Raw genomic sequence first — 15129 nt, forward strand, 5'->3', positions numbered from 1 at the left:
GAACCACATGGTTAGAACCACAGGGTTAGAACCATAGGGTTAGAACCACAGGGTTAGAACCATAGGTTTAGAACCACATGGTTAGAACCACAGGGTCAGAACCATAGGGTTAGAACCACAGGGTTAGAACCACAGGGTTAGAACCACAGGGTCAGAACCACAGGGTTAGAACCACAGGGTCAGAACCACAGGGTTAGAACCATAGGGTTAGAACCACAGGGTTAGAACCATAGGTTTAGAACCACATGGTTAGAACCATAGGGTCAGAACCATAGGGTTAGAACCACAGGGTTAGAACCACAGGGTTAGAACCATAGGTTTAGAACCACATGGTTAGAACCATAGGGTCAGAACCATAGGGTTAGAACCACAGGGTTAGAACCACAGGGTTAGAACCATAGGTTTAGAACCACAGGGTGAGAACCATAGGGTCAGAAACATAGGGTTAGAACCACAGGGCATAGGGTCAGAACCACAGGGTTAGAACCATAGGTTTCGAACCACAGGGTTAGAACCATAGGGTCAGAACCACAGGGTTAGAACCATAGGCTTAGAACCATAGGGTTAGAACCACAGGTTTAGAACCATAGGGTCAGAACCATAGGGTTAGAACCATAGGGTTAGAACCACAGGTTTAGAACCATAGGGTTAGAACCATAGGGTCAGAACCATAGGGTCAGAACCATAGGGTCAGAACCATAGGCTTAGAACCATAGGGTTAGAACCATAGGAACCGGGCTAGGTCTCACCACTACTACAGGCTACACACACACACACACACACCACTCACCCTGTTGGTCTCTAGGTTTTCTGACTCTTTGAGTTTGACTGGGTCGATCTCACAGGGCTTGTGGTCCGTACAGATCTGGAGACATCAACATAACCACTGTTACAGACATACTCATTATACTGAGAGAGAGGGGGATGGAGAAAGAGAGAGAGAGAGAGAGAGAGAGACAGAGAGAGAGAGAGAGAGAGACAGAGAGAGAGAGAGAGAGAGAGAGAGACAGAGCGAGAGAGAGACAGAGAGAGAGAGAGACAGAGAGAGAGAGAGCGAGAGAGAGAGATAGAGAGACAGAGACAGAGAGAGAGAGAGAGAGAGAGAGAGAGACAGAGACAGAGAGAGAGAGAGAGAGAGAGAGAGAGAGAGAGACATGGATGATACGTACCTCATCTATTATGGATCTGAGGGTGACCTGGAGGTAGTGGTTACCAGCTAGCTTCATGGTCTCATCGATGCACTTAGACGTTAGAGAGTTCCCTCTGAAGATGGTGTTAGGATCCCTAGAGAGGGAAGGAGGAGAGGGTTAGGGTCCCTAGAGAGGGAAGGAGGAGAGGGTTAGGGTCCCTAGAGAGGGAAGGAGGAGAGGGTTAGGGTCCCTAGAGAGGGAAGGAGGAGAGGGTTAGGGTCCCTAGAGAGGGAAGGAGGAGAGGGTTAGGGTCCCTAGAGAGGGAAGGAGGAGAGGGTTAGGGTCCCTAGAGAGGGAAGGGGGAGAGGGTTAGGGTCCCTAGAGAGGGAAGGAGGAGAGGGTTAGGATCCCTAGAGAGGGAAGGAGGAGAGGGTTAGGATCCCTAGAGAGGGAAGGAGGAGAGGGTTAGGATCCCTACAGAGGGAAGGAGGAGAGGGTTAGGGTCCCTAGAGAGGGAAGGAGGAGAGGGTTAGGGTCCCTAGAGAGGGAAGGAGGAGAGGGTTAGGATCCCTAGAGAGGGAAGGAGGAGAGGGTTAGGGTCCCTAGAGAGGGAAGGAGGAGAGGGTTAGGGTCCCTAGAGAGGGAAGGAGGAGAGGGTTAGGATCCCTAGAGAGGGAAGGAGGAGAGGGTTAGGGTCCCTAGAGAGGGAAGGAGGAGAGGGTTAGGGTCCCTAGAGAGGGAAGGAGGAGAGGGTTAGGATCCCTAGAGAGGGAAGGAGGAGAGGGTTAGGATCCCTAGAGAGGGAAGGAGGAGAGGGTTGGGGTCCCTAGAGAGGGAAGGAGGAGAGGGTTAGGGTCCCTAGAGAGGGAAGGAGGAGAGGGTTAGGGTCCCTAGAGAGGGAAGGAGGAGAGGGTTAGGGTCCCTAGAGAGGGAAGGAGAGGGTTAGGGTCCCTAGAGAGGGAAGGAGGAGAGGGTTAGGGTCCCTAGAGAGGGAAGGAGGAGAGGGTTAGGATCCCTAGAGAGGGAAGGAGGAGAGGGTTAGGGTCCCTAGAGAGGGAAGGAGGAGAGGGTTAGGGTCCCTAGAGAGGGAAGGAGGAGAGGGTTAGGGTCCCTAGAGAAGGAAGGAGGAGAGGGTTAGGGTCCCTAGAGAGGGAAGGAGGAGAGGGTTAGGATCCCTAGAGAGGGAAGGAGGAGAGGGTTAGGGTCCCTAGAGAGGGAAGGAGGAGAGGGTTAGGGTCCCTAGAGAGGGAAGGAGGAGAGGGTTAGGGTCCCTAGAGAGGGAAGGAGGAGAGGGTTAGGGTCCCTAGGGAGGGAAGGAGGAGAGGGTTAGGGTCCCTAGAGAGGGAAGGAGGAGAGGGTTAGGGTCCCTAGAGAGGGAAGGAGGAGAGGGTTAGGATCCCTAGAGAGGGAAGGAGGAGAGGGTTAGGGTCCCTAGAGAGGGAAGGAGGAGAGGGTTAGGGTCCCTAGAGAGGGAAGGAGGAGAGGGTTAGGGTCCCTAGAGAGGGAAGGAGGAGAGGGTTAGGATCCCTACAGAGGGAAGGAGGAGAGGGTTAGGGTCCCTAGAGAGGGAAGGAGGAGAGGGTTAGGATCCCTACAGTGGGAAGGAGGAGAGGGTTAGGGTCCCTAGAGAGGGAAGGAGGAGAGGGTTAGGGTCCCTAGAGAGGGAAGGAGGAGAGGGTTAGGGTCCCTAGAGAGGGAAGGAGGAGAGGGTTAGGGTCCCTAGAGAGGGAAGGAGGAGAGGGTTAGGGTCCCTAGAGAGGGAAGGAGGAGAGGGTTAGGATCCCTAGAGAGGGAAGGAGGAGAGGGTTAGGGTCCCTAGAGAGGGAAGGAGGAGAGGGTTAGGGTCCCTAGAGAGGGAAGGAGGAAAGGGGTACAGAACTTGAGATGGGGCCAATCCAGCATTAAGGGCCCCAAAGGTTTGTCTGTTTGTTATTTGATACCTCTAATATGTTACATAGAGGCAGCAGAAGAGCTTCCAGTCCAGTCCAGTCCAGTCCGGGACATACAGTACAGTATTAACTGGTTGGATGGGAGCACATGTTGTAATTAGACATCCTCTCTCCCAGACCAACTAGACTAAACAACATCCTCTCTCCAGACCAACTAGACTAAACAACATCCTCTCTCCAGACCAACCAGACTAAACAACATCCTCTCTCCCAGACCAACCAGACTAAACAACATCCTCTCTCCCAGACCACAGGACCACCAGACTAAACAACATCCTCTCTCTCCAGACCAACTAGACTAAACAACATCCTCTCTCCAGACCAACCAGACTAAACAACATCCTCTCTCCCAGACCAACCAGACTAAACAACATCCTCTCTCCCAGACCAACTAGACTAAACAACATCCTCTCTCCCAGACCAACCAGACTAAACAACATCCTCTCTCCCAGACCAACTAGACTAAACAACATCCTCTCTCCCAGACCAACCAGACTAAACAACATCCTCTCTCTCAGACCAACCAGACTAAACAACATCCTCTCTCCCAGACCAACTAGACTAAACAACATCCTCTCTCCCAGACCAACTAGACTAAACAACATCCTCTCTCCCAGACCAACTAGACTAAACAACATCCTCTCTCCAGACCAACCAGACTAAACAACATCCTCTCTCCCAGAACAACTAGACTAAACAACATCCTCTCTCCCAGACCAACCAGACTAAACAACATCCTCTCTCTCAGACCAACCAGACTAAACAACATCCTCTCTCCCAGACCACAGGACCACCAGACTAAACAACATCCTCTCTCCCTGACAAACTAGACTAAACAACATCCTCTCTCCCAGACAAACTAGACTAAACAACATCCTCTCTCCCAGACCAACTAGACTAAACAACATCCTCTCTCCCAGACCAACCAGACTAAACAACATCCTCTCTCCCAGACCAACTAGACTAAACAACATCCTCTCTCCCAGACCAACCAGACTAAACAACATCCTCTCTCCCAGACCAACTAGACTAAACAACATCCTCTCTCCCAGACCAACTAGACTAAACAACATCCTCTCTCCCAGACCAACCAGACTAAACAACATCCTCTCTCCCAGACCACAGGACCACCAGACTAAACAACATCCTCTCTCCCAGACCAACCAGACTAAACAACATCCTCTCTCCCAGACCAACCAGACTAAACAACATCCTCTCTCCAGACCAACCAGACTAAACAACATCCTCTCTCCCAGACCAACCAGACTAAACAACATCCTCTCTCCCAGACCAACCAGACTAAACAACATCCTCTCTCCCAGACCAACTAGACTAAACAACATCCTCTCTCCCAGACCACAGGACCACCAGACTAAACAACATCCTCTCTCCCAGACCAACCAGACTAAACAACATCCTCTCTCCCAGACCAACCAGACTAAACAACATCCTCTCTCCCAGACCAACTAGACTAAACAACATCCTCTCTCCCAGACCACAGGACCACCAGACTAAACAACATCCTCTCTCCCAGACCAACCAGACTAAACAACATCCTCTCTCACATACCAACCAGACTAAACAACATCCTCTCTCCCAGACCAACTAGACTAAACAACATCCTCTCTCCCAGACCAACTAGACTAAACAACATCCTCTCTCACATACCAACCAGACTAAACAACATCCTCTCTCCCAGACCAACTAGACTAAACAACATCCTCTCTCCCAGACCAACTAGACTAAACAACATCCTCTCTCCCAGACCAACCAGACTAAACAACATCCTCTCTCCCAGACCAACCAGACTAAACAACATCCTCTCTCCCAGACCACAGGACCACCAGACTAAACAACATCCTCTCTCCCAGACCAACCAGACTAAACAACATCCTCTCTCCCAGACCAACCAGACTAAACAACATCCTCTCTCCCAGACCAACTAGACTAAACAACATCCTCTCTCCCAGACCAACTAGACTAAACAACATCCTCTCTCCCAGACCAACCAGACTAAACAACATCCTCTCTCCCAGACCAACCAGACTAAACAACATCCTCTCTCCAGACCAACTAGACTATACAACATCCTCTCTCCAGACCAACCAGACTAAACAACATCCTCTCTCCCAGACCAACTAGACTAAACAACATCCTCTCTCCAGACCAACCAGACTAAACAACATCCTCTCTCTCCAGACCAACCAGACTAAACAACATCCTCTCTCCCAGACCAACCAGACTAAACAACATCCTCTCTCCCAGACCAACTAGACTAAACAACATCCTCTCTCCCAGACCAACTAGACTAAACAACATCCTCTCTCCCAGACCAACTAGACTAAACAACATCCTCTCTCCCAGACCAACTAGACTAAACAACATCCTCTCTCCCAGACCAACTAGACTAAACAACATCCTCTCTCCCAGACCAACTAGACTAAACAACATCCTCTCTACAGACCAACTAGACTAAACAACATCCTCTCTCCCAGACCAACTAGACTAAACAACATCCTCTCTCCCAGACCACAGGACCACCAGACTAAACAACATCCTCTCTCCCAGACCAACCAGACTAAACAACATCCTCTCTCCCAGACCAACCAGACTAAACAACATCCTCTCTCCCAGACCAACCAGACTAAACAACATCCTCTCTCCCAGACCAACCAGACTAAACAACATCCTCTCTCCCAGACCAACTAGACTAAACAACATCCTCTCTCCCAGACCAACTAGACTAAACAACATCCTCTCTCCCAGACCAACTAGACTAAACAACATCCTCTCTCCAGACCAACCAGACTAAACAACATCCTCTCTCCCAGACCAACCAGACTAAACAACATCCTCTCTCCCAGACCAACCAGACTAAACAACATCCTCTCTCCCAGACCACAGGACCACCAGACTAAACAACATCCTCTCTCCCAGACCAACCAGACTAAACAACATCCTCTCTCCCAGACCAACCAGACTAAACAACATCCTCTCTCCCAGACCAACTAGACTAAACAACATCCTCTCTCCCAGACCAACTAGACTAAACAACATCCTCTCTCCAGACCAACCAGACTAAACAACATCCTCTCTCCCAGACCAACCAGACTAAACAACATCCTCTCTCCCAGACCAACCACACTAAACAACATCCTCTCTCCCAGACCAACCAGACTAAACAACATCCTCTCTCCCAGACCAACTAGACTAAACAACATCCTCTCTCCCAGACCAACCAGACTAAACAACACCCTCTCTCCCAGACCAACCAGACTAAACAACATCCTCTCTCCCAGACCAACCAGACTAAACAACATCCTCTCTCCCAGACCAACTAGACTAAACAACATCCTCTCTCCCAGACCAACTAGACTAAACAACATCCTCTCTCCCAGACCAACTAGACTAAACAACATCCTCTCTCCCAGACCAACCAGACTAAACAACATCCTCTCTCCCAGACCAACTAGACTAAACAACATCCTCTCTCCAGACCAACCAGACTAAACAACATCCTCTCTCCCAGACCAACTAGACTAAACAACATCCTCTCTCCAGACCAACCAGACTAAACAACATCCTCTCTCTCCAGACCAACCAGACTAAACAACATCCTCTCTCCCAGACCAACCAGACTAAACAACATCCTCTCTCCCAGACCAACTAGACTAAACAACATCCTCTCTCCCAGACCAACCAGACTAAACAACATCCTCTCTCCCAGACCAACCAGACTAAACAACATCCTCTCTCCCAGACCAACCAGACTAAACAACATCCTCTCTCCCAGACCAACTAGACTAAACAACATCCTCTCTCCCAGACCACCTAGACTAAACAACATCCTCTCTCCCAGACCAACCAGACTAAACAACATCCTCTCTCCCAGACCAACTAGACTAAACAACATCCTCTCTCCCAGACCAACTAGACTAAACAACATCCTCTCTCCCAGACCACAGGACCACCAGACTAAACAACATCCTCTCTCCAGACCAACCAGACTAAACAACATCCTCTCTCCCAGACCAACCAGACTAAACAACATCCTCTCTCTCAGACCAACCAGACTAAACAACATCCTCTCTCCCAGACCACAGGACCACCAGACTAAACAACATCCTCTCTCTCAGACCAACCAGACTAAACAACATCCTCTCTCCCAGACCAACTAGACTAAACAACATCCTCTCTCCCAGACCAACTAGACTAAACAACATCCTCTCTCCCAGACCAACTAGACTAAACAACATCCTCTCTCCAGACCAACCAGACTAAACAACATCCTCTCTCCCAGAACAACTAGACTAAACAACATCCTCTCTCCCAGACCAACCAGACTAAACAACATCCTCTCTCTCAGACCAACCAGACTAAACAACATCCTCTCTCCCAGACCACAGGACCACCAGACTAAACAACATCCTCTCTCCCTGACAAACTAGACTAAACAACATCCTCTCTCCCAGACCAACTAGACTAAACAACATCCTCTCTCCCAGACCAACTAGACTAAACAACATCCTCTCTCCCAGACCAACCAGACTAAACAACATCCTCTCTCCCAGACCAACTAGACTAAACAACATCCTCTCTCCCAGACCAACTAGACTAAACAACATCCTCTCTCCCAGACCAACTAGACTAAACAACATCCTCTCTCCCAGACCAACTAGACTAAACAACATCCTCTCTCCAGACCAACTAGACTAAACAACATCCTCTCTCCCAGACCAACTAGACTAAACAACATCCTCTCTCCCAGACCACAGGACCACCAGACTAAACAACATCCTCTCTCCCAGACCAACCAGACTAAACAACATCCTCTCTCCCAGACCAACCAGACTAAACAACATCCTCTCTCCAGACCAACCAGACTAAACAACATCCTCTCTCCCAGACCAACCAGACTAAACAACATCCTCTCTCCCAGACCAACCAGACTAAACAACATCCTCTCTCCCAGACCAACTAGACTAAACAACATCCTCTCTCCCAGACCACAGGACCACCAGACTAAACAACATCCTCTCTCCCAGACCAACCAGACTAAACAACATCCTCTCTCCCAGACCAACCAGACTAAACAACATCCTCTCTCCCAGACCAACTAGACTAAACAACATCCTCTCTCACATACCAACCAGACTAAACAACATCCTCTCTCCCAGACCAACTAGACTAAACAACATCCTCTCTCCCAGACCAACTAGACTAAACAACATCCTCTCTCCAGACCAACCAGACTAAACAACATCCTCTCTCCCAGACCAACCAGACTAAACAACATCCTCTCTCCCAGACCAACCAGACTAAACAACATCCTCTCTCCCAGACCACAGGACCACCAGACTAAACAACATCCTCTCTCCCAGACCAACCAGACTAAACAACATCCTCTCTCCCAGACCAACCAGACTAAACAACATCCTCTCTCCCAGACCAACTAGACTAAACAACATCCTCTCTCCCAGACCAACTAGACTAAACAACATCCTCTCTCCCAGACCAACCAGACTAAACAACATCCTCTCTCCCAGACCAACCAGACTAAACAACATCCTCTCTCCAGACCAACTAGACTATACAACATCCTCTCTCCAGACCAACCAGACTAAACAACATCCTCTCTCCCAGACCAACTAGACTAAACAACATCCTCTCTCCAGACCAACCAGACTAAACAACATCCTCTCTCCCAGACCAACTAGACTAAACAACATCCTCTCTCCCAGACCAACTAGACTAAACAACATCCTCTCTCCCAGACCAACTAGACTAAACAACATCCTCTCTCCCAGACCAACTAGACTAAACAACATCCTCTCTCCAGACCAACTAGACTAAACAACATCCTCTCTCCCAGACCAACTAGACTAAACAACATCCTCTCTCCCAGACCACAGGACCACCAGACTAAACAACATCCTCTCTCCCAGACCAACCAGACTAAACAACATCCTCTCTCCCAGACCAACCAGACTAAACAACATCCTCTCTCCAGACCAACCAGACTAAACAACATCCTCTCTCCCAGACCAACCAGACTAAACAACATCCTCTCTCCCAGACCAACCAGACTAAACAACATCCTCTCTCCCAGACCAACTAGACTAAACAACATCCTCTCTCCCAGACCACAGGACCCCCAGACTAAACAACATCCTCTCTCCCAGACCAACCAGACTAAACAACATCCTCTCTCCCAGACCAACCAGACTAAACAACATCCTCTCTCCCAGACCAACTAGACTAAACAACATCCTCTCTCACATACCAACCAGACTAAACAACATCCTCTCTCCCAGACCAACTAGACTAAACAACATCCTCTCTCCCAGACCAACTAGACTAAACAACATCCTCTCTCCAGACCAACCAGACTAAACAACATCCTCTCTCCCAGACCAACCAGACTAAACAACATCCTCTCTCCCAGACCAACCAGACTAAACAACATCCTCTCTCCCAGACCACAGGACCACCAGACTAAACAACATCCTCTCTCCCAGACCAACCAGACTAAACAACATCCTCTCTCCCAGACCAACCAGACTAAACAACATCCTCTCTCCCAGACCAACTAGACTAAACAACATCCTCTCTCCCAGACCAACTAGACTAAACAACATCCTCTCTCCCAGACCAACCAGACTAAACAACATCCTCTCTCCCAGACCAACCAGACTAAACAACATCCTCTCTCCAGACCAACTAGACTATACAACATCCTCTCTCCAGACCAACCAGACTAAACAACATCCTCTCTCCCAGACCAACCAGACTAAACAACATCCTCTCTCCCAGACCAACCAGACTAAACAACATCCTCTCTCTCCAGACCAACTAGACTAAACAACATCCTCTCTCCCAGACCAACTAGACTAAACAACATCCTCTCTCCCAGACCAACTAGACTAAACAACATCCTCTCTCCCAGACCAACCAGACTAAACAACATCCTCTCTCCCAGACCAACTAGACTAAACAACATCCTCTCTCCCAGACCAACTAGACTAAACAACATCCTCTCTCCCAGACCAACTAGACTAAACAACATCCTCTCTCCCAGACCAACTAGACTAAACAACATCCTCTCTCCCAGACCAACTAGACTAAACAACATCCTCTCTCCCAGACCAACTAGACTAAACAACATCCTCTCTCCAGACCAACTAGACTAAACAACATCCTCTCTCCCAGACCAACTAGACTAAACAACATCCTCTCTCCCAGACCACAGGACCACCAGACTAAACAACATCCTCTCTCCCAGACCAACCAGACTAAACAACATCCTCTCTCCCAGACCAACCAGACTAAACAACATCCTCTCTCCAGACCAACCAGACTAAACAACATCCTCTCTCCCAGACCAACCAGACTAAACAACATCCTCTCTCCCAGACCAACCAGACTAAACAACATCCTCTCTCCCAGACCAACTAGACTAAACAACATCCTCTCTCCCAGACCACAGGACCACCAGACTAAACAACATCCTCTCTCCCAGACCAACCAGACTAAACAACATCCTCTCTCCCAGACCAACCAGACTAAACAACATCCTCTCTCCCAGACCAACTAGACTAAACAACATCCTCTCTCACATACCAACCAGACTAAACAACATCCTCTCTCCCAGACCAACTAGACTAAACAACATCCTCTCTCCCAGACCAACTAGACTAAACAACATCCTCTCTCCAGACCAACCAGACTAAACAACATCCTCTCTCCCAGACCAACCAGACTAAACAACATCCTCTCTCCCAGACCAACCAGACTAAACAACATCCTCTCTCCCAGACCACAGGACCACCAGACTAAACAACATCCTCTCTCCCAGACCAACCAGACTAAACAACATCCTCTCTCCCAGACCAACCAGACTAAACAACATCCTCTCTCCCAGACCAACTAGACTAAACAACATCCTCTCTCCCAGACCAACTAGACTAAACAACATCCTCTCTCCCAGACCAACCAGACTAAACAACATCCTCTCTCCCAGACCAACCAGACTAAACAACATCCTCTCTCCAGACCAACTAGACTATACAACATCCTCTCTCCAGACCAACCAGACTAAACAACATCCTCTCTCCCAGACCAACCAGACTAAACAACATCCTCTCTCCCAGACCAACCAGACTAAACAACATCCTCTCTCTCCAGACCAACTAGACTAAACAACATCCTCTCTCCCAGACCAACTAGACTAAACAACATCCTCTCTCCCAGACCAACCAGACTAAACAACATCCTCTCTCCAGACCAACCAGACTAAACAACATCCTCTCTCCAGACCAACTAGACTAAACAACATCCTCTCTCCCAGACCAACCAGACTAAACAACATCCTCTCTCCCAGACCAACTAGACTAAACAACATCCTCTCTCCCAGACCAACCAGACTAAACAACATCCTCTCTCCCAGACCAACTAGACTAAACAACATCCTCTCTCCCAGACCAACCAGACTAAACAACATCCTCTCTCCCAGACCACAGGACCACCAGACTAAACAACATCCTCTCTCCCAGACCAACCAGACTAAACAACATCCTCTCTCCCAGACCAACTAGACTAAACAACATCCTCTCTCCCAGACCAACCAGACTAAACAACATCCTCTCTCCCAGACCAACTAGACTAAACAACATCCTCTCTCCAGACCAACTAGACTAAACAACATCCTCTCTCCCAGACCAACTAGACTAAACAACATCCTCTCTTCCAGACCAACCAGACTAAACAACATCCTCTCTCCCAGACCAACCAGACTAAACAACATCCTCTCTCCCAGACCAACCAGACTAAACAACATCCTCTCTCCCAGACCAACTAGACTAAACAACATCCTCTCTCCCAGACCAACTAGACTAAACAACATCCTCTCTCCCAGACCAACCAGACTAAACAACATCCTCTCTCCCAGACCAACCAGACTAAACAACATCCTCTCTCCCAGACCAACTAGACTAAACAACATCCTCTCTCCCAGACCAACTAGACTAAACAACATCCTCTCTCCCAGACCAACCAGACTAAACAACATCCTCTCTCCCAGACCAACCAGACTAAACAACATCCTCTCTCCCAGACCAACCAGACTAAACAACATCCTCTCTCCCAGACCAACTACACTAAACATCATCCTCTCTCCCAGACCAACCAGACTAAACAACATCCTCTCTCCCAGACCAACTAGACTAAACAACATCCTCTCTCCCAGACCAACCAGACTAAACAACATCCTCTCTCCCAGACCAACCAGACTAAACAACATCCTCTCTCCCAGACCAACTAGACTAAACATCATCCTCTCTCCCAGACCAACCAGACTAAACAACATCCTCTCTCCCAGACCAAGCCTTTTCTCTGGCCTGTCCATGCTGAACCCTTGTAGGCCAGAGAGTGAATTCAGAAACGAGAAAAAACACCCCTCTTAACCCCAGATCTGTCTAAACTAGAAGACACTGGGAGACATGGTGGGTGCTGTGAGTCTAGGTTGGTGGTCAGTACTGTGATGGTGGTCAGTACTGTGATGGTGGTCAGTACTGTGATGGTGGTCAGTACTGTGAGTCTAGGTTGGTGGTCAGTACTGTGATGGTGGTCAGTACTGTGCGTATAGGTTGGTGGTCTGTACTGTGAGCCTAGTTTGGTAGTCTGTTCTGTGAGTCTAGGTTGGTGGTCTGTTCTGTGAGTCTAGGTTGGTGGTCTGTTCTGTGAGTCTAGGTTGGTGGTCTGTACTGTGAGCCTAGTTTGGTAGTCTGTTCTGTGAGTCTAGGTTGGTGGTCTGTACTGTGATGGTGGTCAGTACTGTGCGTCTAGGTTGGTGGTCTGTACTGTGAGTCTAGGTTGGTGGTCTGTACTGTGAGCCTAGTTTGGTAGTCTGTTCTGTGAGTCTAGGTTGGTGGTCTGTACTGTGAGTCTAGGTTGGTGGTCTGTACTGTGAGCCTAGTTTGGTAGTCTGTTCTGTGAGTCTAGGTTGGTGGTCTGTTCTGTGAGTCTAGGTTGGTGGTCTGTTCTGTGAGTCTAGGTTGGTGTTCAGTACTGTGATGGTGGTCAGTACTGTGAGTCTAGGTTGGTGGTCTGTTCTGTGAGTCTAGGTTGGTGGTCAGTACTGTGAGTCTAGGTTGGTGGTCTGTACTGTGAGCCTAGGTTGGTGGTCTGTTCTGTGAGTCTAGGCTGGTGGTCTGTTCTGTGAGTCTAGGTTGGTGGTCTGTACTGTGAGTCTAGGTTGGTGGTCTGTACTGTGAGTCTAGGTTGGTGGTCTGTACTGTGAGCCTAGGTTGGTGGTCTGTACTGTGAGCCTAGGTTGGTGGTCTGTACTGTGAGTCTAGGTTGGTGGTCTGTACTGTGAGTCTAGGTTGGTGGTCTGTACTGTGAGTCTAGGTTGGTGGTCTGTTCTGTGAGTCTAGGTTGGTGGTCTGTTCTGTGAGCCTAGGTTGGTGGTCTGTTCTGTGAGTCTAGGTTGGTGGTCTGTTCTGTGAGTCTAGGTTGGTGGTCTGTACTGTGAGTCTAGGTTGGTGGTCTGTTCTGTGAGTCTAGGTTGGTGGTCTGTTCTGTGAGTCTAGGTTGGTGGTCTGTACTGTGAGTCTAGGTTGGTGGTCTGTACTGTGAGTCTAGGTTGGTGGTCTGTTCTGTGAGTCTAGGTTGGTGGTCTGTTCTGTGAGCCTAGGTTGGTGGTCTGTTCTGTGAGTCTAGGTTGGTGGTCTGTTCTGTGAGTCTAGGTTGGTGGTCTGTACTGTGATGATGCTCAGTCGTGGATGCTAACTGTATGCGGTTGACCTGTGTGTGTGTGTGTGTGTGTGTGTGTCTATTTTAGTGTGCACTAGAACCTAAAAGGGTTATTCAACTGTCCCCATAGGAGAACCCTTTTTGGTTCCTGGTAGAACCTTTTGGGGTTCTATGTAGAACCATTTCCACAGAGGGTTCTACATGGAACCCAAAAGGGTTCTACCTGGAATCAAAAAGGGTTCTCCTATGGGGACAGTTGAATAACCCTTTTGGAACTCTTTTTTTTCTAAGAGTGTGTGCGGTTGACCTCTGTGTGTGTGTGTGTTCTTACTGTGTGCGGTTGACCTCTGTGTGTGTGTGTGTTCTTACTGTGTGCGGTTGACCTCTGTGTGTGTGTGTGTTCTTACTGTGTGCGGTTGACCTCTGTGTGTGTGTGTGTGTTCTTACTGTGTGCGGTTGACCTCTGCGTGGGCGATGGCACTGAGGAAAGGCAGGATGTTTCCATAGTGAAGGAACAGACGGACCAATGGGATAGCTGCTTCCTGTTTCTCCCTGCAGACCTCCCCTAGGATATGGGCCGCAGATGCCGACACGGGCTGGGAGGGAAGAGGGATACACGCGTCACACACAAAGTACCTACAGTATCCTCCCCTCACCTTTATGTTAGTGGAGGTATCTACAGTATCCCTCCCCTCACCTTTATGTTAGTGGAGGTATCTACAGTATCCTCCCCTCACCTTTATGTTAGTGGAGGTATCTACAGTATCCTCCCCTTACCTTTATGTTAGTGGAGGTATCTACAGTATCCTCCCCTCACCTTTATGTTAGTGGAGGTATCTACAGTATCCCTCCTCACCTTTATGTTAGTGGAGGTATCTACAGTATCCTCCCCTCACCTTTATGTTAGTGGAGGTATCTACAGTATCCCTCCCCTCACCTTTATGTTAGTGGAGGTATCTACAGTATCCTCCCCTCACCTTTATGTTAGTGGAGGTATCTACAGTATCCTCCCCTCACCTTTATGTTAGTGGAGGTATCTACAGTATCCTCCCCTCACCTTTATGTTAGTGGAGGTATCTACAGTATCCCTCCCCTCACCTTTATGTTAGTGGAGGTATCTACAGTATCCTCCCCTCCCCTTTATGTTAGTGGAGGTATCTACAGTATCCTCCCCTCCTCACCTTTATGTTAGTGGAGGTATCTACAGTATCCTCCCCTCACCTTTATGTTAGTGGAGGTATCTACAGTATCCTCCCCTCACCTTTATGTTAGTGGAGGTATCTACAGTATCCTCCCTC

General features: G+C 48.8%; 1 protein-coding gene across 1 annotated transcript; it reads right to left on the reverse strand.

The window, feature by feature from the left end:
• Positions 1–790: 790 nt before the first annotated feature.
• On the reverse strand, positions 791–14427 carry LOC311117251 (ras GTPase-activating protein 3-like; the record flags this gene model as incomplete). Its single annotated transcript, XM_084192222.1, has 3 exons — positions 791–865; positions 1170–1284; positions 14279–14427. Coding segments are annotated over 3 exons (339 nt in total), but the record flags the coding sequence as incomplete, so codon positions are not given.
• Positions 14428–15129: the final 702 nt, after the last annotated feature.

Source organism: Coregonus lavaretus, assembly GCF_964263955.1.
Source record: "Coregonus lavaretus genome assembly, contig: HAP1_SCAFFOLD_9100, whole genome shotgun sequence".
NCBI classification, from domain to species: domain Eukaryota; kingdom Metazoa; phylum Chordata; class Actinopteri; order Salmoniformes; family Salmonidae; genus Coregonus; species Coregonus lavaretus.